Below are 23,007 nucleotides of genomic sequence, written 5' to 3'. Positions count from 1 at the left end.
TGATCAATTTTTCACTACTCCTATGAGACTACTGAAAAATTTGATGATGGATCACGTGAGTATTCTGCACATGGAATATTGCTATTTTTCGCAGTCGTTTTTCGCAGCTAGATGTAGCCTTGACATTAGTTAGTAAAATGGTATTTTATTCTATTAGTTCTATTATGTATGCTACTTCTTGTGCCCGAGCCTTACCTTTGTCATGTTGTGAATGTACTGTTCAAAATGGTCTTTGCTTTCGATAGGATACAGCTGCGACTGCTTCCGCACTTCAGTATTGTAGTTCTCTCCTACAACAACTTCAAGATCAGCCACCTCAGGAAGCTCGAACTCATGTGAATATATTTGCAGTCCAATAATGTAATTGCCAAATCTTCCTGGTAAACTAATGACTTCCAACCTGTTTGCAGTCTGACTGACTGCTGAAATGATACCATATTCATAAGTATCAAAGTAGTAATCTGGATCATCATAAATTAAGATGTCGGGCCATCCGAATTGGAAATCTTTTGGATCATCACTACTTTCATTGGCTGACTTGATAGACTTATCTTTGCTAATCTTTGTACAATGCTTACTCAAGACTTCCTCTAAGAGTGCTCTATGCAAAAGAGAACCGACAGAAATGCATATCTTTGATGACGGATATCCGAGAAGTCTTAAGTATTGATACAACAATACACTATACTCCATGCTATCGACTTGATCCTCGGTATATATAACTTGAAAGACATGCTTCAAACCAGGGTTGAAATTTCTAATCTTCTTGTTAACGAGTTTGAGATTCTGTTTAGAGATTGGTATAAATTCTGGCCTCCACTGAAACAATACTGGTTCCTGCTCGCCTAATTTAGTCGAACTGAGCACATGTCTAGCACCAATTTCAACTACTTTCCTTGTATGGGTATTTTTCAAACCCGCCACTAATGCTGCTCCCGGCCATCCGTTGACGACAATTATATTATCGAAATTGTTCATATTATGATGAGAATTGTTTTGTAATAAGTTCAAATAGTCTTCATAAGCAATGATAGAACTGAACTTGCGAAACAAAAGGTTCCATACGTCATCGTTTCTCCCCTTGCTATGCAATTCAATAATCGGAATTAATGTAGCAGCAAGTGCTAAGGCATATCGGCGTTTCTTATATGCCTTGAATACCATCTTGAAGTTCACCGATTGTGGCACTGGTGAATCAGCGCCACTAAAGAAAGCGAAGGCGCTCTTCAATTCATTTTTTGTCTCTACTCCTAGAGATAAAGAGTTCGCAATCTTAGACCACTCCAATTTAAGACGTTGTTCGAACTTGTAAATACCAGCAATGGATACCAGCTCATTCTCTTCCACTTCGCATTTCTCGCCTATTAAACCGATCGTCGCTTTATATGTTTCCTTGACAAAATTGCTGAGAGACCGAATGTCCTGTTCGCTACCGTATCTCAAGTATGAGACTCGATTTTCTAAAATAGAAGCAGGAATTTGTCTTGAGTAATTTCTGCTGGGTACTATGACAAGACATCGGGAATTACTAAGATTCAGAGTCAAGATTAGTGAAATCAACTTTTTCATGCCACACCCTTTCTCAAACCTGAACGCTTTGCCATGTCCTTTAATAATATTTGCCATAATATCTCTTTGATAACTGCTCAATATGTCTCCATTTCTTTCAACTTCCCATAATTCGTTCTCATGCGATCGGTCTTTACCATTTTCACTCTTTGTTTCAGACAAAATGGAGATTCCCAATGGAGTTTGGTAGTCTACTGGAGATATTGATTCATTCTTTTTTTGTATTGGAACAGCTTTACTGTCTGAAAGTGCAAGGAGTGAACTTCCCGGCACCGAAAACGGAACAGAAATAAAATGATTTATTCTACTTGAAAATGACTGAATTTCTTCATTAAAAGTGAACTTGAAAGTGGCATCTTTTCCATCCACAGAATTCGAACTGATTTGTACGATTCTAATCACATTAACTCCAAATTCCTTCATACGCTTCTGTTTAGAATACTGTACTGGTTTTAACATCTCTACCAAGACGATAAACTGTATTGATGCAGGGACAATTGATTTGGTTTTCATAGAAAATGTACTTCCATTAACATTCTCAAGTGATTCAACTTTGTGGAAATATTTGCTCTTGCCTTGAATGCCACTTTTTGGATCAATCCGTAGCCTTTCCAATACTCCTGAAATATGTTGATGAAGATAAATTTGAAACTCTTCCTGAAGATTCTTAATTGTGAAAGACGAATTATTTTTATTCGCAAATGGATATCTGTATGGACTGAGAATGGAAGAAATACATCCTCGAGGGTACGAAAACTTTGGATTGTCCATCAAGTCGTATTCATCCAACTTAGAAATAAATTTTGAGATAGATTCATTAGGTTGAGCAATTCCATCACATACTGTTTGAACTAAAATACTAAGTTTCATCTTATCATCCAACTCTGTAGACCCAAAGAGAACCAATGGATCCTTAATTGATCTGAAATCACTAGCCAATGATGCTAAATCTAGAATACTAAAATTCTGTAAATGCTTTGAAATCTCATCTATAGCTATGTTATGTGGAACAGCAATATCAACATCTACAACAACCTTAGTTCTATTGTAAATTAAATGTTGTAGTATCTCGAAGCTACTCTGCTTTGTAGCAAAATGGGAAAGAAATTTCTGCTTCACTTGTTCTAGCAGATTCTTGAGGGACGAATTGAATGAAACAATAGAGACTATGTTGGACTGTAAAATAAATTCATCTGCTTTCTCCGGATAGTTAAAAACGAGAAAAGCTAAGAAATTTAAAAGTTCATTTAGATACTCGAAGTAAAATGGAGGAATGGACGATTTGGTGGATATTAGTATGTGTTGTCTAGCTGTATCATGCAATAAATTAAAGAGCCATTTGTTTGTGAGCGTTGATATTCTTCTTTGAGAAGCATCTTCTATCTTTTCAAATTTAACAACTGCTTCTTTTAAGCGTTCTTTGTAGGGGCTGGCGAGATTCGACGTTAGACTAGGTACATTATTCCATATGATTATATCTGTTATCTCATCCAAACACAGAGGAAGGGGTTTGGAGATACTGAAAAACCGCAATACGAGGGAATTGAGTCTATAATTGGTAGATGCTGTGAGTTTGAAGGTAATTTCCAAGATTCTAATGATAAAGTTGATGTTGTCTTCGCTCCTCAACATACTAGAGATTGAATTGTGACGAAACTTCTCATATTCAAAATAGGTCGAGAGCCAGTCCAAATGCAAAATTTGTTCAATGTGGGTCGTTGTGACATCTTCATTAAAGTTCGCCCATAGCACTTTCTCGAAGTATTTTGTTTCTAACAATACTTCAAGACATGAAGTCTGGGGCAAGTACAGATTCTCCAGATCGTAGAGCTCAGAGTGTACATTGTTGATGAGTGTATTGGAGAAGTCTTTCTTCAATTCTGGATACCATCGTCTGCTCAACGAGTACAATCTATTCACACGGTCATCTAAACCGTTCCTGCTCATTTCGACTCTTTTAGTTCAAATTTTCGGTATAAATCAAGACAGCTACGTCTGGTATTTTCACAATTCATCGCAGCCATCACCGTATTATTCAGAGCAAGTTCTCTCATGTAAAACTGCATATAAATATATTATTACACGTGACTCTGGAGAGCTAATTTTTTCCTTCAATTTGGTGAAAAATTCAGTGCTTGAAAACTGGTTGGCTTGTTTAAAAAAGGTAGCAGTCAGACAAGCATTAGCTATATTCTTCGTTTGTTTCGCTGATATTCAGAAACATAGACGTCATGTTCAGATTATCAGCACGTATGTTCTCCAGTGGGAGAATAGTGGCTTCAAGTATCAACAGCAGTTCTGGTGCTGCCTCTGCTCCGGCCAAAGCCCACCCTACTCTCGCTGCTAAGCAATTCATATCACCAGATGCCTCTAAATCCAAGGCCAAAATTTTGCGTAGAAAGGAAAAAAGATTGAAGAAACAGATCATTAGAGATGTGAACAACTACAAGAAACAACAAGCCAAGAACGTGCAGTTCCAGGTCGACCCAGTCTTGGGAGAAGTTGACAATGGCTTTATGAATAGAATCAAGAAGGAAGTCGAAAACCATACCAATCATCTTGCCTACGGTTTCGATCGTGTGGAATTTGAAAAATTACTCTACGGTGCCGAAAAGGCTGCTTTGGACAAGAGCAAAGGTACAGAAGTGTTGAACGAGTCTATACGTCTTGCTGAAGAAAGAAAGAAGAGAGCGTTGTTAACCATTCTCAACTTGAGAAACACAAACAAAATGGATAAGAAAATATTGGCTATCAAGTTGGCCAGAGAAGAATTCCAAAGACAAGAAGGTGACACTGCTTCTCCTGAAGTCCAGGCGGCTATATTGACAGTGAAGATCCATTTCGGTATGGACCATGTCAAAGAATCCCCTAAGGACCACACCCATACTGAGCATGTTCGTCAAATGGTGCAACACAGACAGAGAATCTTGAAGTACTTAAAGAGAGATAACCCAGAAAAGTATTACTACACCATTGCCAAATTGGGCTTGACTGACGATGTCATCACTAGAGAATTCAACATGGGCAGACAATACTTTCAAGACTTCAAGGTCTGGGGCGACAAGCAGTTGGTCAAACTCTCCGATAAACAACAGTCTAAGGTCAACAAGATCCACGACTTGCAAAAGAGAGTCTCTGAATACAACGATTTGGCTAGAAAGAACTACGACATTCTTCAGAAAGAGCAATCAGAGTAAACTGGTGATGCTTTCTATCTTGTACATATTAAAGCAAATAGCCATATATATACATCGCGTACGGCTACAAAGGTTACCAATGGAGTTACTAGTGTACATGTATTAACGTAAATGTATTGATGTGTTTATGATAACGTGAATAGGTTAGTTGGCGGTAGTAAGTAATTGATTGTAGGTGTGTCATGGAGTCGTTAAAGTTTAATGTTACAAGAAGTCTACTGGCCCAATTTTTCTATCAACTCATCCAAGTTTAACTTGTCTTTTCTGCTGTCTATCACTTCCACTTCCTTTCTCAATGTCTCCAACAGGTTGTTGATATCCGTTTTCAAGTCGTCACTTTCGATACTTAATTTCTGAAGTTCTGTATACATTTCTTTGTTATCAATACACAATTGGTTGTAGATCATCGACAAATTCTCGAGCGAAGACTCGCTTCCATCTAAAAGGGTCGAATTTATTAACTCTGTGGGGGTCAACTTGTCGATTTGTGCTGGCAATTCCAGCTGGCTCTGTTCTCTACGTTGGGCTGTCTGGATGATTTCATCCAACTCATTTAATTTCGTGTCGATATTTCGTTCTTGGAAAATTAAGTCGAACTCTTTAAGCGTGTTTTCATGCCAGAAACCAATCATCTGGCTTCTGGCAAGGTCGAGTGATCGAATGCCCTCATCTGTTCCAGCAATTGTTGGAAAGCAAAGCTTGAATTGCTCAGGCGATAGTGACTTTTTGATCAGTTGTTCAAGTGCTTTTCGACACACAAGTTTGAGTCTTTCGAATCGGATTTTTTCAACCTTGGTCTCCGACATTTTGTTTATTGTAGTAGTGATATCATACAAGCATCAATTCTTTTGAAATCTGATATATGAACAGAATGAAGAGAATAACATTCACACAAAATCAAAACATATGAATCTTCACTGTAGGATGATTCTTTTTTCGCAGCGAGCATTCTTCAATTTTTAGTATCTCCAGTCGTGCTCCTTCCAGACTTTACTGTAAATGATGTGAGTCTCTAAGAAACCATACTTTACAATTATTCTTCTTTTCAATTCTCATACTTTGTCTCGTGTTGTTCTAGTGTACTTATCATCTATATTCATACTATACATATGTCTGATCCCCGTTCCCTTATTGCTGAGGCTGAAAAGCTCACCAAGCCCCAACTGGGCTTCTTTCTGTTTTTGTCTGGTTCCTCACAATCTATGAGATTGGAAGAGGCCACGGATTTATACATTCAAGCAGCCAATCTGTACCGTTTGAAGAAGGAGTTCAATCTGGCCGGAGAACAGTTCATCAAAGCTTCGGACATTCAGTCCAAATTAAGCAATCACAACGACTCTGCAAACCATTTGGTTGAAGCCTATAAATGTTTCAAGGGCGTAGCACCCTTGGAAGCAATTGAAGCCTTGAAGAAGGCTATTCACATTTTCTTGACACAGAACGGTCAATTCAGAAGAGCTGCCAATTTCACCAACGATTTGGCCGAGTTATACGAATCTGTCGGTGATTCCGAAAATGCCATGGGTAGCTACGAGCAGGCTGGTGACTACTTCACAACAGACCATGCTGAAGCATTGGCTAATAAAGCTTTTATCAAATGTGCGGACTTGGCAGCCTTGTCTGGCAACTACAAGAAGGCTGTTGAATTGTATGATACAGTCATAAAGCAACTGGTAGGAAATGCTATGACCAGATGGAGTTTGAAGGATTATTTCTTCAAGAGCATTTTGTGTGTATTATGTCAAGACGATGTCATTGAAGCACAAAAGAGATCGACCCACTACTTGACAGAAGATCCATCTTGGGAACAAACGAGAGAAAACAAATTGTTGCAAGACATAATCATATCCATCGACCAGGGCGATATAGAAGGTTTCTCTGATAAGGTGTTTGAGTACGATCAATTCAGCAAACTTGATAAGTTGAAAACTCAGTTGTTATTAAAGATCAAGACCACCGTTGTCGACAGAGATGATGACGACTTGTTATGATTGGCTTTATGATGAAAATACACTCTCTGCTACGCTTGCTTGTGCTTATATAGTTTCGTCGATTCCGCACTAATACAGTATATAAATAGTAAATCACTTTCCCATTACTTTCTAGGGAAGAGTTCTCCGTAGTTAAGATCAGAATACTTCTCGTATCTTGTGGCTGTCCACCTTCTCATGCTCTTTCCGTACTTAATCATAAAGATGAAAGAACCATTGATGACAATTGAGAGCATGAACATCAACCATGTCACAGTCTTCAATCCGTTACTCACCAACCAAGGCTGAATAGCAAAGGTGAATCCCATACCAATCATGTTCCTGATGAAAAGCATCAACACAAGACTTTCACTTGCAACATTATGGTATGAATCAACAGCATATGTCAAACAGATGGATCCGGCTGCACTCATGGCAAATCCAAGAAAGACTTGCCCGATGACAACTGAAATAGCCCAGTGTGCACCATAGTATGAACCTAACCCGTAGGCCAAGAGGCCAGCCGCATTGCAGATGGTTGGAAGAATCATAGCGTACAATCTGAATTCCGGCTCCAAGATACCATGGTTCCTCTTGGCCATCTTCAAAGTCATCCAATCGACGAAGTTGCCACCGTAAACCATACCAATTAAATTTCCAACAAAGGCACCTACACTTGTCAATCCAGTCAGAGATGGACTGAAGTTGTAAGGAGGGGCTGAATAAATCTGTGCTTGTGTGACTCCTAAGAAGGACAACCACATCATTTGTGCACCATAGAGAACACTACCCCAGATAATAGCTGGAAAGCTGGCTAACAAGAAAGGTCTATAGAAAATAGTGATCCATGATCTTGTATCGTTATAATGCGTCTGAATGAGTTGCATTCTTTGCCAGTATGTTCTAGGAGGAATGGTATTGTCTAGAGAGACATCATCACTAGAAGAATCAACAACTTCATTCAAGTTGGTTATGATTCCACCTGATTTATGGCCCTTTTCAGTCTGAGGCTTATCTCTTTGAGCCATTGAATCATTAGACTTAATCTGCTCCAAGATCTTGTTCTCTAACTCACCTTCGTCGAAGTCCCTTCTGAAAGAAGTGTCTTCCAACAAAAAGAGAAGAATGAAAAACATAACTCCTAAAATTATGATTTGGATATAGAAACACCATCTCCAGCTCAAAGTTTGCACAATGTACCCACAGGCAACAGGACCCAAATTACTTCCACCATACAATGCCAATAATATCAAACTGAATGCTCTCGATCTTTCGTGTAAGAAGAAAACATCCGTGGAAGAAATCTCAACCAACGAGTCAACTGGAGCAGCTGCCAAACCAACTAAAATTTTCACCACATACAAGAAGTTAATACTGGTAGCTTGAGAACCAACTGCATTACCTACAATTGCTATGATAGTGCAGCACAAATAAATAAATCTTCTACTCAACTTGAGAGCAGTGGGTTGTAAGAAGAGACACCCAAGACCAAGGAATAAGAAACCAAGGGCCATGTGGACATTCAATTTGAAGAAAGTCGTTTTCAATTCCACCAGCCAAATAACAAACAAGGGACCAGAGAAATTAAGAGAAACTGCTAGAAGAAAACTCCTAAAAACAAAAAGTTAGTATTGATTAGTTGTAAGAAAGAATGTATCGAGACATACCATAACCATAATAGAAAAAATTGAAACCTCTTCTTCCCCTTGGACCATCTAAGGGGATCATTGATGTTTGAAGTGGGTTGGGGCTGAAGTATGATATCTTCGCCACCATCATCTTTCTTGACGCTCAAGTTCCCAATAACATCCACTAGGTGGACGGTCCCAGGTACAAAGTCGTAGTTGAGAGACTTGGCTGTTGTTGTCTTTTCTATATCAATTGTCAGAGTCATTGCTGTTGTCCACAGACAAGTTCAACAAAGTCAAGTGGAGCAATTGCACCAACTTATAGTAACAATATTCATATTTGCTGATAAGTGATTTCAGATAACAAAATGGTATTTCCATGAAGACGTTATCATAAGGCGCGAGTAATCATGTGTATTCATGCATTATTATTAGTACCAGACAAAAATATCTTGGTATTTTCTAGCAAACATTTGAAATGCAAGAGAATATATTGAAGCATGCGGCTTATCTATACTTATCACAGTATGCTAGTACTAGAAACTCTAGAATCCCCAGCAACAGATAAGGTCTGTAGCAAGAGTACACGTTTCGAAAATGGCAACTTTAGCAGATACTGCAGTTTCTTATCTAACCGCATTATACTTCCTTATGCGGTAATGTCCCAAATTCCAGTAAAAAATATATCAACTCTGATCGGCAAGTATTATTATGCCGGCAATTACAAACGAAGTATTTAGATTACCTACGACAAACCTACACCAACGTAGCAGGAAGAAAGTATACACCTGGAAGACTATCTAATATCAACACCCTTAATCTTTCGATAAGAATCCAGTACTCAAAATGGTGTCCTATTTATCTTTTGTTCGGTACGGACGGATGGGGACACTAACTGATTAGAGTAGTAATCACTAAAGCGGTGGGCATCATTATATTCACCATGACATCTTTGATTGCTATAGCTTCAGTCGACTTCTCAGTTGTATCTCCAAGGATTGTACTAGCATCCAATAATCGCACACGCGAGCAACCATTCTTACTTATGTCTTGAGCTTCAATATTACAACTGCATTTCTATGTGGGGTACACAACTTCACAGGCGTAATTAGTTCTTGGTGGACCCGAAGAGGGAATTGAATGCGAAAGCTGCAATATCACTGCAGAACCCATCACTATCACTTGCAAAGTCTGGGCATTGAGGTCTTACAATTCCTAGTCTAAAGGGTATCTCTAATAGATGAATATATCAAAGTAAAATCTGACTAAGTGAAGGGCAACCAATACGATAAGGTGAGCAAAAGGAGATCAGCAACAGATGGTATTATTCTGAGCAATTATTTTCATTACTACAAATAGGAACATGTTAGATATGGCGAGCTCTCCACTTATTATTAGAGTTTTTGTATTTTTGGTCCGGAGTTAGTTATTAAGCTTTGCAAATCAAAATATTGTTAGAAGTATAAGGACACCTAAAAACTATGTACGAATGGCCCCAACCTGAGGCTTGTTAGAAACTTATCACTTTCAATTACGTCCAAATAACTTCTTAAATTTGGCAACAATAAGATCGTCATCATAGTTATTAACTATGATCTCACCTTTCTTGCTCTTGACACCCTTCTCGTGATCATTGTCCAATTCTAGAGATTGAACAGAGTCTAATCTGTGGTCTCTCAAGAAAAATGTTGCCATAAGCAATGGGAAACACAACACGAGACCAGAAATACATAAATATCTCTGAACTTTGGCATAAGCCAAGACCACAGCAATTCTTTCTGGTGTTCCCCATGTATATTCTTTAATGAATTCAAATGGGGATCCATAAGCGAGGGCCGCAAGTTCACTATCAAAACCTGCCTCTTCGAAATTGGCTGCAATAGCTTTGTACATTTCATTTGTCCAAACGGCACCACTGACAGAAGCACCAATAGCAGCACCGATATTGTAACTGGATAAATAAAGTGAAAGTACAATACTCATGTATTCATGGTTGGTAACGGTTTCAATTGATACTTGAGTTGAATAAGTGAAGAACCCAGCACCAAAACCTAAGAGACACAAAGACCCAATAACTCCATCCAAGTACTTTTCACTTTCAAGACCATCATTTGAACCCCTGAAATGTACCAATAACCCCAAGGAAATAATCCAGCAAATTGTGCCAAATATAATAAAGCCCTTTAACCTTCTAACCCTTACGACCAAGAGACCTAATAGAGGGCCAACAATGACAGAGACGAATGAATACAAGGAAGAAATTCTAGTAGCAGCTTTGACACTAGCTCTCATACCAACAATAAGGACAGTGTACATAAAATCATTTGGCATGTACCACACCCAATCAATTAGGATAGCAATAATAAGAGCTGACCAAACTCCGCGATCTTTCAATAACGGGAAAGGAGAAATAGGAAACTTGGCATATTTGTATTCCCACCATACGAAAACAGGAAGAAGAGCAAATCCGATAATCAAAGGGGCCAAGGTAGAAGCTTCTTTCCATTTGTCTGTGACTCCTCCTGCAATTGTAAAAGGAACCAAAATAAACCCAAAAACACAAACAAGGAGAACAATGCCCACTACATCCAATTCCCAGAATAATTCGACTGCCTTCTGGATGAATGGTGTCTTTGTTCTTTCTTCCTTCAACCGTTGCCATTCATCTGTCTTACGTGCCTTCCATATCATATGAATAAAGCACAAAAGTAAAGGAACGCATGAGAGTGGGAAAATGAAAGCCCAGATTCCAATTGCAAAATTCCAAGAATGGTTGGCTAATAAACTTGCTTGCACTTCTGCTGCAACCCATGTGTTGATAATGAAAGGTAGAGCAGGTACAAATGAACAAACTAATCTCCAATTCAAGTTTGAGAAGTCGGCCAATATAATTTGTAACATTATCATGACTCCAGAAAATCCAACTTGGTACAACACAGAACCTCCAGCAAATCTGTTAATATCGAATGCTTGAGATTGAATCACAGTTCCAACAATGTAGAAAACAATCGAGACCAACATCAACTCCAATCTGCCGAACTTATCTGACAACCTAGCATACATTGGTTGAGAGGCAGCAGCAACAACTGATTTGATAACGTTAACAGTGGACAACAAAGAGTGTTGCGTGTATGAACTAGTGGCATATGCTTGAATATTTCCTCTCAAAGTAGATTCGATCCCATAGGTGTAAGCAACAAAGAAAATAGAAACGAACAAACAGACCTTGAGGTGTGGAGATTGGTATTGCTCGTTCAACAATTCTGCCTTTCTAGTACCCAAGGATCTGGTCGTTGAATTTTTGACAGTTTCAATCACTCTTTCATGTTGAACGGTCTTGTCATCCGAATCAGAAGCCTTAACTTTGAAAGAGGAATCACTCATTCTTAAATGTTAGTTCTTTAAGCGTATAAGAATATGAATATCATTAGAAATACGAGTTAAGTCAATGAATCCGAGTCCATTATATACCAACGAAAAGTTAAGATCCCACTTGAAATTTTAAACGGCACAAAGGGCCAAGACTTTGAATTTTGCAAGCAATCATTAAACTACAATGAGTAGCCCCTAGAAAAGGTATTCCACAAGATGATATTCTGCATATTAAAGTCTCCACTCTATTGACTTCGAAAAGGTCGAGCCTTGGGCCCCAAATCGAAAAGGTTATTCTAGTTTGCATAAAGGACGACAGTTATAAAACAATAAACTGAGGGAGCAGAGTTCAATGAAGTCTCATAATGTGGTTATTATGATTGAGAAAGGGCTTCTTTGTTGGTTTGAAGACTAAAGAATAAGCCAAACCGTTCATGCGAATTAATTATCTATTCGATCAATGCACAGATTATTATTTGAGGCTGAAAGTATTTTTTTGAATATTTATTTTAATTTTAATGCAAGGCAACGTCTCCGCAAATCATGTCTAGTTACGCATCAATTTTTGAGTGAAAAGGAAATAATCGAGATGTTCATATCATACTGGCGCCTCCCAATTCTTTTTCATAGTCGTGGATTTTGATTTCAATGATACCTTCTCTCTATTTTTTTAACAATTGGTGATTTTCTACAATGCCTGGCTATTGCTGCACAGCCAAGAAAAGCTAAGAAAACAGTAATTTCCGACTTCGCCAATGGTTATTATTGGTTGCAGTCGCCACTTGCAGTGCGTCTTTCCGGGCTACAGTCGAATTTTTGCAGCCTCGATTTTTAAAACCGTTGTCTTTAGATGGCTCCATATCAGTTACTACAGTATAAAATAATCACTTGTATGAAATTAGACTTTTGGAATATGTACTTAATATTTTGTAGAAATTAGTGAGTGGAATGCACTTATACTGGCTTACCACCAATGAACTCACTCCATCTTCTGACTTCAGATGGAATGACAACGTTTTCAGGAATAACGTCAAAAGGTTGCTTGTTAGCGATGTTGCTCTTCAAACATTGAGCAAATAATAATGAGGTGTTTGGCTCGTTAAATAATGGAATGGCAAAGTCGATGGCATTTCTTCTCATAACGTAGTCTTCATCCAACAAATCTTCAGCTCTTGCTCTGGCCAAGTTGAAAACACCACCGATCTTGTGCTTTTGGAAGATTTCACGCAAAGCTCTCTTGTCTGTCTTTGGGAATTCAATGACAGTAACTTGTTCTTCAACGAAGTTCTTCAAGTACTTAGCGACTTCCTCACTACAACTGAAGAAGTTGTAACCCAAACCAGAGAGTGTTTCAGCAACCTTGCCCAACTTGTCGTTGGTCAAGTCACCACCAAACAAGATACCTTGTCCGGCTTGAGGAACGTTAAAGTTCATCGTAGATTGCATAGAAGTCCAGTAAGCTTCCACCTTGTCCTTTCCGAAACAGGCAACTTCACCAGTAGAGGCCATCTCAACACCCAAGAATGGGTCGGCACCAGCCAACCTGGTGAAAGAGAATTGTGGAACCTTGGTAGCAACCCTATCATACTTTTTGTTCATCAAATTAACAGGAGTTGGAACACCTTCCTTAATCAAAGCCTTAACAGCAACGTCAATGAAGTTGACACCCAAAACCTTGGAAACAAATGGAAAAGATCTAGAGGCTCTGATATTACATTCAATAACCTTCAATTCACAGTTTGCGTCGTCCAAGGTTCCGTTTTGGTCGTTCTTGATGATTTGCATGTTGAATGGACCAGTGATCTTCCAGGCTTCAGCAACCTTGTCGGCAATAACCTTCAATCTGTCCATGATAACTGGAGACAAATCTTGTGGTGGCAAAACTAAAGTGGCATCACCAGAGTGGACACCGGCATTTTCGACGTGTTCAGAAACAGCATGTACCAAAACTTGACCTTCGCTGGCAACACCATCAATATCAATTTCTTGAGCACCTTCAATGAACTTGGAGATGACAACTGGATGGTCCTGGGAAACCTTTGCAGCGTTAGACAATTTAGAGTCCAACTCTGCCTGGTTGTTGATAACAGACATAGCAGCACCTGATAAGACGTAAGATGGACGGACCAAAACTGGGTAGCCAACCTCGTTAGCAAAAATTTCAGCTTCAGCGAGGGATGTCAATTCCTTCCATTGTGGTTGATCAACCCCAATAGAATCTAAGATTTGAGAGAACTTGTGACGATCTTCAGCCTTGTCAATGTCTTCTGGGTTAGTACCCAATACATTACAACCTTCCTTTTGTAAGCTAAGGGCAATGTTTTGTGGTAATTGACCACCAACAGAGACGACAACACCTTCGGAGTGTTCGAGTTCGTAGATATCCAAAACTCTTTCTAAGGATAATTCTTCAAAGTACAATCTGTCAACTTCATCGAAATCAGTAGATACAGTTTCCGGGTTGTAGTTGATCATAATGGTCTTGCGACCAGAGTCTCTCAAAGCACGAGCAGTGGAAACAGCACACCAGTCGAATTCGACAGAGGAACCAATACGGTAAACACCAGAACCCAAGACCAAAGTACCGTTTTCGTTGAACTCCACATCAGAAGAGGTAGCGTTGTATGTAGTATACAAATAGTTGGTATTGGCAGGGAATTCAGCAGCTAAAGTGTCAATCTTCTTAACATATGGAATAATACCAAAAGCCTTTCTAACAGCTCTAACGTCCAATTCCTTGGATCCAACACAAAGACCAATTTGTTTATCAGAAAATCCTAACTTCTTAGCACGAGACATCAAGTCACTGTTAATTTGGCTCAAGGATCCAGCAGCTTCCAATTCTCTGTACATGTTGACAATGTTCATCAACTTATATAAGAACCATTTGTCAATCTTGGTTAAGTCATGGACCTTATCTACCGAGTAGTTTTCGTGAAGCAAAGCTTGTCCAACAGCTAACCATCTTCTGTCAGTAGGGTTGGCCAAGACAAAGTCCAAGTCTTCAAAATGGTCACCTTGGAAACCGATGTAGGATGGGTCGATTTGTCTGATAGCCTTCTGGAATGATTCTTCAAAGTTTCTACCGATAGCCATAACTTCTCCAACAGACTTCATGGCAGAACCAATATCTCTCTTGACATGTTGGAACTTAGCCAAATCCCATCTTGGGATCTTGGTGACCATGTAATCCAAAGATGGTTCAAAGTTAGCAGAAGTAGTCTTAGTAACAGGGTTTGGCAATTCAGGCAAGGTGTGGCCCAAAGCAATCTTGGCAGCTGTGTATGCCAATGGATAACCAGTAGCCTTGGAAGCCAAAGCAGAAGAACGAGACAAACGAGCATTGACTTCAATGACTCTGTAGTCCAATCCATCTGGCTGCAAAGCATACTGAACATTACATTCACCAACAACACCCAAATGTCTGATAATCTTGATAGCAGCAGATCTTAACATATGATATTCTTCATCAGACAAAGTTTGAGATGGAGCAACGACGATAGAGTCACCAGTATGGATACCCAATGGATCGAAGTTTTCCATGTTACAAACGGTGATACAGTTACCAACACGGTCACGGACTACTTCGTATTCGACTTCCTTCCAACCCTTCAAGGACTTTTCGACCAAGATTTGTGGAGCCAAAGACAAAGATTGAGCGGCCAAGTTTCTCAATTCGGTTTCGTTAGCAGCGAAACCAGAACCTAAACCACCAAGGGAATAAGCAGATCTAACAATAATAGGGTAACCGACACTCTTGGCAGCGTCCAAGGCATCGTCGACAGTTTCAACAGCAATAGACTCAGCGATAGGAATGTTGATTTCCTTCAAGGCTTGAGCAAACAAATCACGATCTTCAGAAGTTTCCAATGTCTTGATTGGAGTACCCAACACCTTGACACCATATCTTTCAAAGACACCCATTTTGTCCAACTTGACACCGACGTTCAAACCTGTTTGACCACCGAAAGTTAACAAGATACCATCTGGTCTTTCTCTTTCTATAATGTAAGTAATGTATTCAGCAGTAACTGGCAAGTAGTAGATTTCGTCGGCCAAAGAATGAGAAGTCTGGTTGGTAGCGATATTAGGATTGATCAAAATCGACTTCTTGTTGGCTTCTTTCAATGCTTTGATGGCTTGTGAACCAGAGTAGTCGAACTCACCGGCTTGACCAATAGACAAACCACCAGAACCAATAACCAAAACCTTGGATACGTCGACCAACTTGTGGGCGTGTTCATCTGTGAATTTCTTTAGTAATTCAGCACCTTCATACTTTGGTTCTGCTTGAGATCTCAAGAAGTTGTATGTGGAAAATCTGCTGTAGCCATAGTTTTTCAATGGCTTGACCGAGCCTGCTCTTAACTGACGAGTTAACACTGATTTCAAATGTATCATGTTAGCGAGCAGATTACAAGACTTTCACTTGAGCAAAAGGGACCAGAATTAGTGAAAGAAGTAGTAATACCAACTTGATTGAATTGATCTGGAAAAAGAGAAAGAATCAATTCTACAGAAATTGCAGAGGATTTCTATACCAACTACGGTGGTTGAAAAAAATTTTATCTCTATGGAGATGGCCTAATTCGGTAATGAGTCAGAGCTAAGCGCGTTGTAAGATCAGTAAATTTTTCACGGTTACCCGGACGCATTGACATCAATTAACTTGCATGGACCAATGAGAGACGTACAGTGCTGTTGGGCAGTCTTTGTCTAGACCTCGAAGTTTTGGACATAGAATAGTAGTCTATACTTCTGACTTGGGTTTGCTTCGCAGTTTCGACTTTGTTAAACTAAAATTGTAGACGTAATTACTTAATTCATTAAAAGTAGCAGAGTTTTCATGAAGTGCACACAAAGTCCATTTGCAAATTCATGGAGTCAACTGTAGATACGAATTCAAGCTATAAAATGGCTGAATTCAAAATTGCTGTGTAACTACTCTTCTATTTCTACAGTATTGGGTCATTTAATGGTCTACCAAACAGGATGCTTCAGGCAAATGTAACAGTCCCTGACTTAATTGCATCAGGTTGACTCAAGCACCGAATTTTTTAGGGCAGGTGATTCCAAATAGAGAGCAATGGGCATGAAAAAATGCATGTACCAGTTAAGCGGTCTCGGCATGGTTCCGAACACAATGAGTGGAACCAATTAGTCGGAGTCGTTAATTAGCACATGGCAGTTGGCAAATTTTGCTCCAAAGATGCAAATTTTCCTCCCACTGCAACAATAGGGGGATGACGCCTGATCCAGTGATTCTGAGCAATTTCCACGCTATTGGCTAGTAGCCAATATATACTATAATTGTTAAATTATTTCACTAGTTGTGCATTCCGCCTAGCCAACTTTGTATTTTACAAATTTCGTAGCATTTACTCTATATTTTCATCGTAGTTTCTCTTCCAATTTCGATCTGTCTATTCGGCCAGCTCGCTCTACAGTAAATCTGGTAGTTGCCGTTCGTGTTGCAGCTCAACTTTGTCACCTGAGAAACCAGGAACCCTCGCCATTCCATGCCCTTTACAGACACACCACGATCTCGGGCGGCATGTAGTGCCAATGCCTGCTTGCATTATTGTGTATATTTTCTCAATCCGGGCCATTTTTCTGACCTCGCTGGGATTTCATTTATGTTATCAGTGGCTCTACTGACCAATGCTTGCCGCACCTGGTGAGATTAACAGTGATTTCATTTTTTGACCCACGGTATCACTATCTATATATTTCAGGTACCAGAGGGGAGTCTTCAAGCTTCAATACTCCATTCTCTCTTTCTTTTGCTCTTCTACTCTTTCTGCTTCTGGTAGTGGCTCCAGTGCAATCTCTCATTGCAGTACCCTTCTTTTTTCATAGAATCGCTGCGATTGTCTCATCTGCCCATTGCACTCCTCGCATTCTTGACATCTTTTTCGTCTAGTCCATTGTGAAGTATTGAAATACTGGAAAACCACAAGATTTCACAATTTTCACACTAGCCCTTTTTTTCAGTCTTCTCAATTGCTTTCTCCACGGCTGTCTGAGTTGTTCCTCGTAGATCACAGAGATGTCCGACTACACGTCTGGGTTTGGTGCCAACCATTCCAAGTATCTTAGTGTGGACCCGGAAATCCACAATTCTCACCCGATCCACCTAGACACTTCAAGTAATGAGGCCACTCCCGAACCCCATGGAGTAAGGAAATACTCCATTTCCGAAGCGTTTGGCTCGTTCCTGAATGGCGCAGTTGGCAGTCCCGTTCCCTTTGACTTTGGAGGAAGAAGCTATGTCTCCATGAGCCATCGTCCCACTAGTGTAAACCATTTCAATTCTCCCATTGTAAACTCTGGTTCAGAAATCCACGAGCAAACAGTCAACTTGGCCAACATCGGAGTCACAGACGATAATGTAGACCATGAACCACGTGAAGAAGACGAAACTTCCATAGTGGAGGACTTTTCAACTTCGCACTCTTCTACCTTACCCAAACCCATTCGTGGAAGAGCTGCACCACAAGCAGATATAGCATCAATAACCAGTACAACACCATTAATATCCAAATCACCTAAGAATTTATATATTGAAGAGCAATCGTTGTTCACGTCATCCGCCAAAATTGGGTTGGATTTGGAAGCTGGTGCCCCAGACCAAACTGCTATTGGAACTGGTCAAGATGCGACTTTGAAACTCAGACCCACAGTATCTGATCACAAGGAAGACCTCAGTCAGCAACACCCGCCCAGCTTATTGCATCAGTATGTTGTCAAGCCCATCCACTACGTGCCCGCTGTCTTCCTTGGTACACTTTTGAACATCTTAGATGGCTTATCGTATGGGATGATCATGTTCCCAGTTAGTGAGGCTGTCTTCTCATCGTTGGCTCCGGCGGGTTTGTCAATGTTTTACATGTCTTGTATTGTTTCTCAATTGGTTTATTCACTTGGAGGATCGGCATTCAGGTCGGGAATAGGTTCGGAAATGATCGAGGTCACTCCCTTCTTCCATACAATGGCGCTTTCCATTGCTTCAGAAATGGCCAACGAGTCCCAGGCAGCTATAATCGCCACTACTATCACTTCATACGCTCTTTCTTCTATAGTCACGGGGCTTGTATTCTATATCTTAGGTAAATGCCGCTTGGGTGTTCTTGTGGGATTCTTTCCTCGTCACATTCTAGTTGGCTGTATCGGAGGAGTGGGTTACTTCTTGGTAGCAACCGGTGTAGAAGTCTCGTCCAGATTGGAAGGAGGCTTGGAGTACAACTACGAGACATTCAAGTACTTGTTCTGCAACACATTGACTTTGGCAGAATGGACTCTCCCATTGCTTTTAGCTATATTTCTCATTGCTCTTCAGCACAAGTTCCACAACTCTTTGCTTGTTCCCTTGTATTTCATAGCTGTGTTCATTCTCTTCCATGTTACAGTCTTAGTCGTTCCTTCTTGGAACTTGCAAAGTGCTAGAAATAGCGGCTGGGTATTCCCGGCAGTGGAAGATAACGAACCATGGTATGAATTCTACACTTATTACAAGTTCAACTTGGTGGATTGGCTTGCCGTACTCAAACAAGTACCTTCGATGTTGGCATTGACATTCTTTGGTATCTTGCATGTTCCCATTAACGTTCCAGCACTTGCTGTAACGGTGGGTATGGATGAAGTAGATGTAGACAGAGAATTGGTAGCTCACGGATATTCAAATGTTTTGTCTGGTTTAGTAGGCTCTATTCAAAACTACTTGGTGTACACCAATTCTGTTCTTTTCATCAGAGCAGGTGCCGATGACCGTTTGGCTGGTGTTTTGCTTGCCATTGCTACTGGCGCAGTGATGATGACTGGTCCTGTCGTCATTGGCTACATCCCAGTATGTGTGGTTGGAGCTTTGATCTTCCTTTTGGGTTACGAATTATTGAAGGAATCTGTCTACGATACCTGGGGCCGTTTGAGAAACATCGAATACACCACTGTCATCATCATTGTTATCACAATGGGTGCCTTTGACTTTGTCTTTGGTATATTGGTAGGTATCTTGCTTGCCTGTCTTTCATTTGTAGTTGAAGCTGGTAGGAGTCCAGTTGTCCAGGGAGTATACTCTGGTTCTGTAGCTAGATCTACAGTTTTAAGACATCCTAAACAACAAGAGTTCTTGAAGGATGTCGGTGACCAAATCTGCGTTATCAAATTACAAGGGACTGTCTTTTTCGGTTCCATTGGTGGAGTTGAAAATGCTATCAGAGGTAAGTTTTCGCAGGATGAGTTCAAATTAAATCCCATCAAATTCTTGATTATCGATATGAAAGGAGTTAGTTCCATTGATTTTTCTGCGGCTGAAGGTTTCAGAAGAGTCCTCAATTTAACCAATGAATTTAACACCCGTTTGATTTTCTCCTCCGTTCAAGAAAACGACGATATCATCAAGGGTTTGCGTGATGCTGGTTTGTGGGATAATAGTAGCGGAGAAAATCCAATTGAATTGTTTAACACATTGAATTACGCATTGGAATGGTGTGAAAACTCCTTCTTGAGATATTACAAGACTGTTAAGAGAAAGGAGCAAAATGTCAATATTCGTTCTGTACCGAACAGTGGCAGCACCAATCTTTCCCCTGGAAGAAAGTCCATTATCTCCCCTCAGAACAATTCTCTTAATACCAGACAGTTAATGAGTATGAACTTTGACATCGGAACTCCTAGAACTACTCAAGTCTATAATGCTGCAACTAGAACTGTTCAAGATGAACAGAAGTCACAGACCAGGTACTATTCCTCGTCCGACTCGTCGTTCAAAAAACAACCACTACCATTAATCATGATAACTTTCCAAGGCTTATCGGACAAGGACGAAGAGTTCTGGTCGGCTATCACTCCGTACTTCCAAAAGGAAAAAATCCCAGAAGATATTGAATTCTACAATACAACCTCTGAGCATGCTGCCTTCTTCATAGTGGAGTCTGGGTTAATCAGATCCGTTTACAAGCTAGAAGAGGGACGCGAATTGCATTCAAGTATCTTGCCATTGACTGCGTTTGGAGATCTTTTTCAAACAAGACGTTATAGAAAAATCAGCTACACCACTGTTAGCGATTCCGTAGTGTGGAAGCTTTCTGATTCCAAACTAAGTGAGATGTTGAAGACCAAAGAAGGGCAATCGTTGTACAATGAGTTGTTGAAGATCGAGACGGAGTTGGTGAGAGAACGTTTTGACACCATGACGGCTAATTTGGTTATTGCTGGTTAATTTATAGCAATCGCTTATTTATTTGTACACTTAAGAGACATTTACATAAAATTTGACAATATACTTCAAATTCAAGAAAATTGCAACAAATTTTTTTTTTGAATTAACTTGAGCAATTCGAATGCTTCGAAGACCACTCCACATACATATACAAGTGTATTCGAATGCTCCTACTGAAAGCAGTCCTGTTGATATATCTATTGGGTCTAACATTTTGCAACTGTCCCAGATGCACCTCTGTTGCAATATGCACGTTTATGTACTATCAAAGTTTAAATGAAGCTGCTGATGTAGAGCACAGTAAAAGCAAGCCACAAAGACACTACAGTACTTAGAAGTAAGACTCCTATTAGAATGTAATGTAATATAGGGAACCATTGAACTTCCGAACAGTCGACAAGATGAGCCTTCTAATGACATCGTGCTTTGCGCCGTTTCATCAAGTTACCAAAGATTCTTGTATTGATGGAAAATAAGATACAGGATCTCTAATAATGGTTTCCGAGGTGACCAACCTCGGATTGGATCCGATAAATATCCGAAACAGAAATTCTACATTTCTTTTGTTGAATAACGCAACAAACTACAGAGATGAGATGAGGATGAAGAATATATAAAGCCCAGAGGATTCCCTCTAGTTTAAACAGATTTTAAATAGTTCTTCAGTGATTAATATAACTCCATATCCATTAATCCATTTCTAAGTCCAAAAGGAAAACCGGCCTACCCATATACAGGTTTCCCGTCATGTATGAGTTGTCACGTGCGCCATCCCCCTCTTGAGTGCGGGTTGATAATCATTCAGATAAGTTTATAGGGAAATAAGGATCTCTATTTCTTTTTTTTCCTGCTGAAACCAACAATCCAGAAAGTGTCATTGTTGTTGATTTTGTTGATCATTGAACTCATACCATTCTCTTAGATTGAATCTTTCGTTTTTTTCTGTGTTTGCTTTCCTAATTTCCTTTACCACTGTTCTTGTGTTTGTGCTTACCAACCACCACAGTCAAGACTATCAGTATAGTCAATCTATTAGAGTTTAAATCTTGCAAACTTCTTATCGTGCTTATCTTTAAGTCGCAATGGTTTCATTCAAAAACATTGCTTTTATAACTTTGGCTTCGTCGGTTGCTGTCAACGGGTTGTCGCTTGTGCCTTCTGGCTTGAACAATGTCATCTCAGTGTTCGGTCTTGAAAAAGAGCAACATCCTCTTGACATCATCAAGACTTTTCCTGATGTTGACGAAAAACCAGTTCCAGGCGACTCTCCCATCGTCCAATGTGATGCCTCGCAGCCACAGATTTTGAGTTTGCTGAAGGTCATCATTGACCCTAACCCTCCTGCTAGGGGCGAGAACTTAACCTTCACCGCCACTGGTTTTATCAGCGAAGACATCGAAGAAGGTGCCTACGTTGAAGTCGACGTTAGATACGGCTTCATCAAGTTGATCCACCAGACGTTTGACTTGTGTGAGGAAATCACCAAGGTCGACTTGGAATGCCCAATCAAGAAGGGACCACAGGTCATTCAGAAGGAAGTTGAGATTCCTAACGAAGTTCCTCCAGGGAAGTACATTGTCAACGCCAGAGCCTACACCAAGGACGACGTGTTCATCACCTGTTTGACTGCAACAATCGAGTTCCCACCACTCTAGTCGCGTTAATACTTGCCATAGATAACGACGTCGTGGTTTGTTACTGACACCACACTTTTGCATTACAGTTAGACCATAGTGGCGTCAGTAATTGTTTCAGTACAAAGCTCATAAATCTATCATAAATCACTAATCTGTTTTTCTAATCCATAAATTTCAAGTCTACTTCTACTAACCTTATAGGTCTACTAATCTACGATTATCTACAATTATCTACACTTATCTACAATTGTCTACAGTTCTATTCCTCATTTACTATGCTTCTGCCGTATAGTTCTTTTCCATAGAATGTAAATTTATATCTCCACTGATTGTAGCCGATGTTACACTGTAGCCACGACAACTATGGTTGATACGACAGAAACAGTTTACTGTTGTAGAGTGCTGTTTGTAGTT

At 39.9% G+C, this 23,007-nt stretch overlaps 9 protein-coding genes across 9 annotated transcripts; 4 read left to right on the top strand and 5 right to left on the bottom strand. All coding sequences in view use genetic code 12, as the record gives it.

The window, feature by feature from the left end:
* Positions 1 to 134: 134 nt before the first annotated feature.
* On the bottom strand, positions 135 to 3,516 carry PICST_68531 (predicted protein; the record flags this gene model as incomplete). Its single annotated transcript, XM_001386516.1, has 1 exon — positions 135 to 3,516. The coding sequence occupies one exon, from the start codon at positions 3,514 to 3,516 to the stop codon at positions 172 to 174; it is 3,345 nt and encodes a 1,114-aa protein (XP_001386553.2). The 3' UTR covers positions 135 to 171.
* Positions 3,517 to 3,800: 284 nt separating this feature from the next.
* PICST_64277 (mitochondrial 37S ribosomal protein MRPS28) lies at positions 3,801 to 4,766 on the top strand (the record flags this gene model as incomplete). The annotated part of the gene is made up of 1 exon (XM_001386699.1): positions 3,801 to 4,766. The coding sequence occupies one exon, from the start codon at positions 3,801 to 3,803 to the stop codon at positions 4,764 to 4,766; it is 966 nt and encodes a 321-aa protein (XP_001386736.1).
* A 215-nt stretch (positions 4,767 to 4,981) lies between these two features.
* On the bottom strand, positions 4,982 to 5,572 carry PICST_64334 (predicted protein; the record flags this gene model as incomplete). Its single annotated transcript, XM_001386515.1, has 1 exon — positions 4,982 to 5,572. One exon carries the CDS (start codon positions 5,570 to 5,572, stop codon positions 4,982 to 4,984), a length of 591 nt encoding a protein of 196 aa, XP_001386552.2.
* A 303-nt stretch (positions 5,573 to 5,875) lies between these two features.
* PICST_64082 (predicted protein) lies at positions 5,876 to 6,757 on the top strand (the record flags this gene model as incomplete). The annotated part of the gene is made up of 1 exon (XM_001386698.1): positions 5,876 to 6,757. The coding sequence occupies one exon, from the start codon at positions 5,876 to 5,878 to the stop codon at positions 6,755 to 6,757; it is 882 nt and encodes a 293-aa protein (XP_001386735.2).
* A 104-nt stretch (positions 6,758 to 6,861) lies between these two features.
* On the bottom strand, positions 6,862 to 8,630 carry HOL31 (putative ion transporter; the record flags this gene model as incomplete). The annotated part of the gene is made up of 2 exons (XM_001386514.1): positions 6,862 to 8,347; positions 8,404 to 8,630. 2 exons carry the CDS (start codon positions 8,628 to 8,630, stop codon positions 6,862 to 6,864), a joined length of 1,713 nt encoding a protein of 570 aa, XP_001386551.2.
* A 1,360-nt stretch (positions 8,631 to 9,990) lies between these two features.
* Positions 9,991 to 11,643, bottom strand: ARN2 (Siderophore Iron Transport; the record flags this gene model as incomplete). Its single annotated transcript, XM_001386513.1, has 1 exon — positions 9,991 to 11,643. A coding segment is annotated over one exon (1,653 nt), but the record flags the coding sequence as incomplete, so codon positions are not given.
* Positions 11,644 to 12,690: 1,047 nt separating this feature from the next.
* CPA2 (Multifunctional pyrimidine synthesis protein CAD (includes carbamoyl-phophate synthetase, aspartate transcarbamylase, and glutamine amidotransferase)) lies at positions 12,691 to 16,137 on the bottom strand (the record flags this gene model as incomplete). Its single annotated transcript, XM_001386512.1, has 1 exon — positions 12,691 to 16,137. One exon carries the CDS (start codon positions 16,135 to 16,137, stop codon positions 12,691 to 12,693), a length of 3,447 nt encoding a protein of 1,148 aa, XP_001386549.1.
* Positions 16,138 to 17,911: 1,774 nt separating this feature from the next.
* On the top strand, positions 17,912 to 20,956 carry SUL1 (sulfate transporter Sulfate/bicarbonate/oxalate exchanger SAT-1 and related transporters (SLC26 family); the record flags this gene model as incomplete). The annotated part of the gene is made up of 2 exons (XM_001386697.1): positions 17,912 to 18,386; positions 18,438 to 20,956. The coding sequence occupies 2 exons, from the start codon at positions 18,014 to 18,016 to the stop codon at positions 20,954 to 20,956; spliced, it is 2,892 nt and encodes a 963-aa protein (XP_001386734.1).
* Positions 20,957 to 22,167: 1,211 nt separating this feature from the next.
* On the top strand, positions 22,168 to 22,611 carry PICST_50439 (predicted protein; the record flags this gene model as incomplete). Its single annotated transcript, XM_001386696.1, has 1 exon — positions 22,168 to 22,611. A coding segment is annotated over one exon (444 nt), but the record flags the coding sequence as incomplete, so codon positions are not given.
* Positions 22,612 to 23,007: the final 396 nt, after the last annotated feature.

Source organism: Scheffersomyces stipitis, chromosome 8, assembly GCF_000209165.1.
Source record: "Scheffersomyces stipitis CBS 6054 chromosome 8, complete sequence".
Classification (NCBI taxonomy): domain Eukaryota; kingdom Fungi; phylum Ascomycota; class Pichiomycetes; order Serinales; family Debaryomycetaceae; genus Scheffersomyces; species Scheffersomyces stipitis.
The sequence above is the reverse complement of the archived record's forward strand: the minus strand, read 5'-3'. Positions and strand labels throughout refer to the sequence as shown.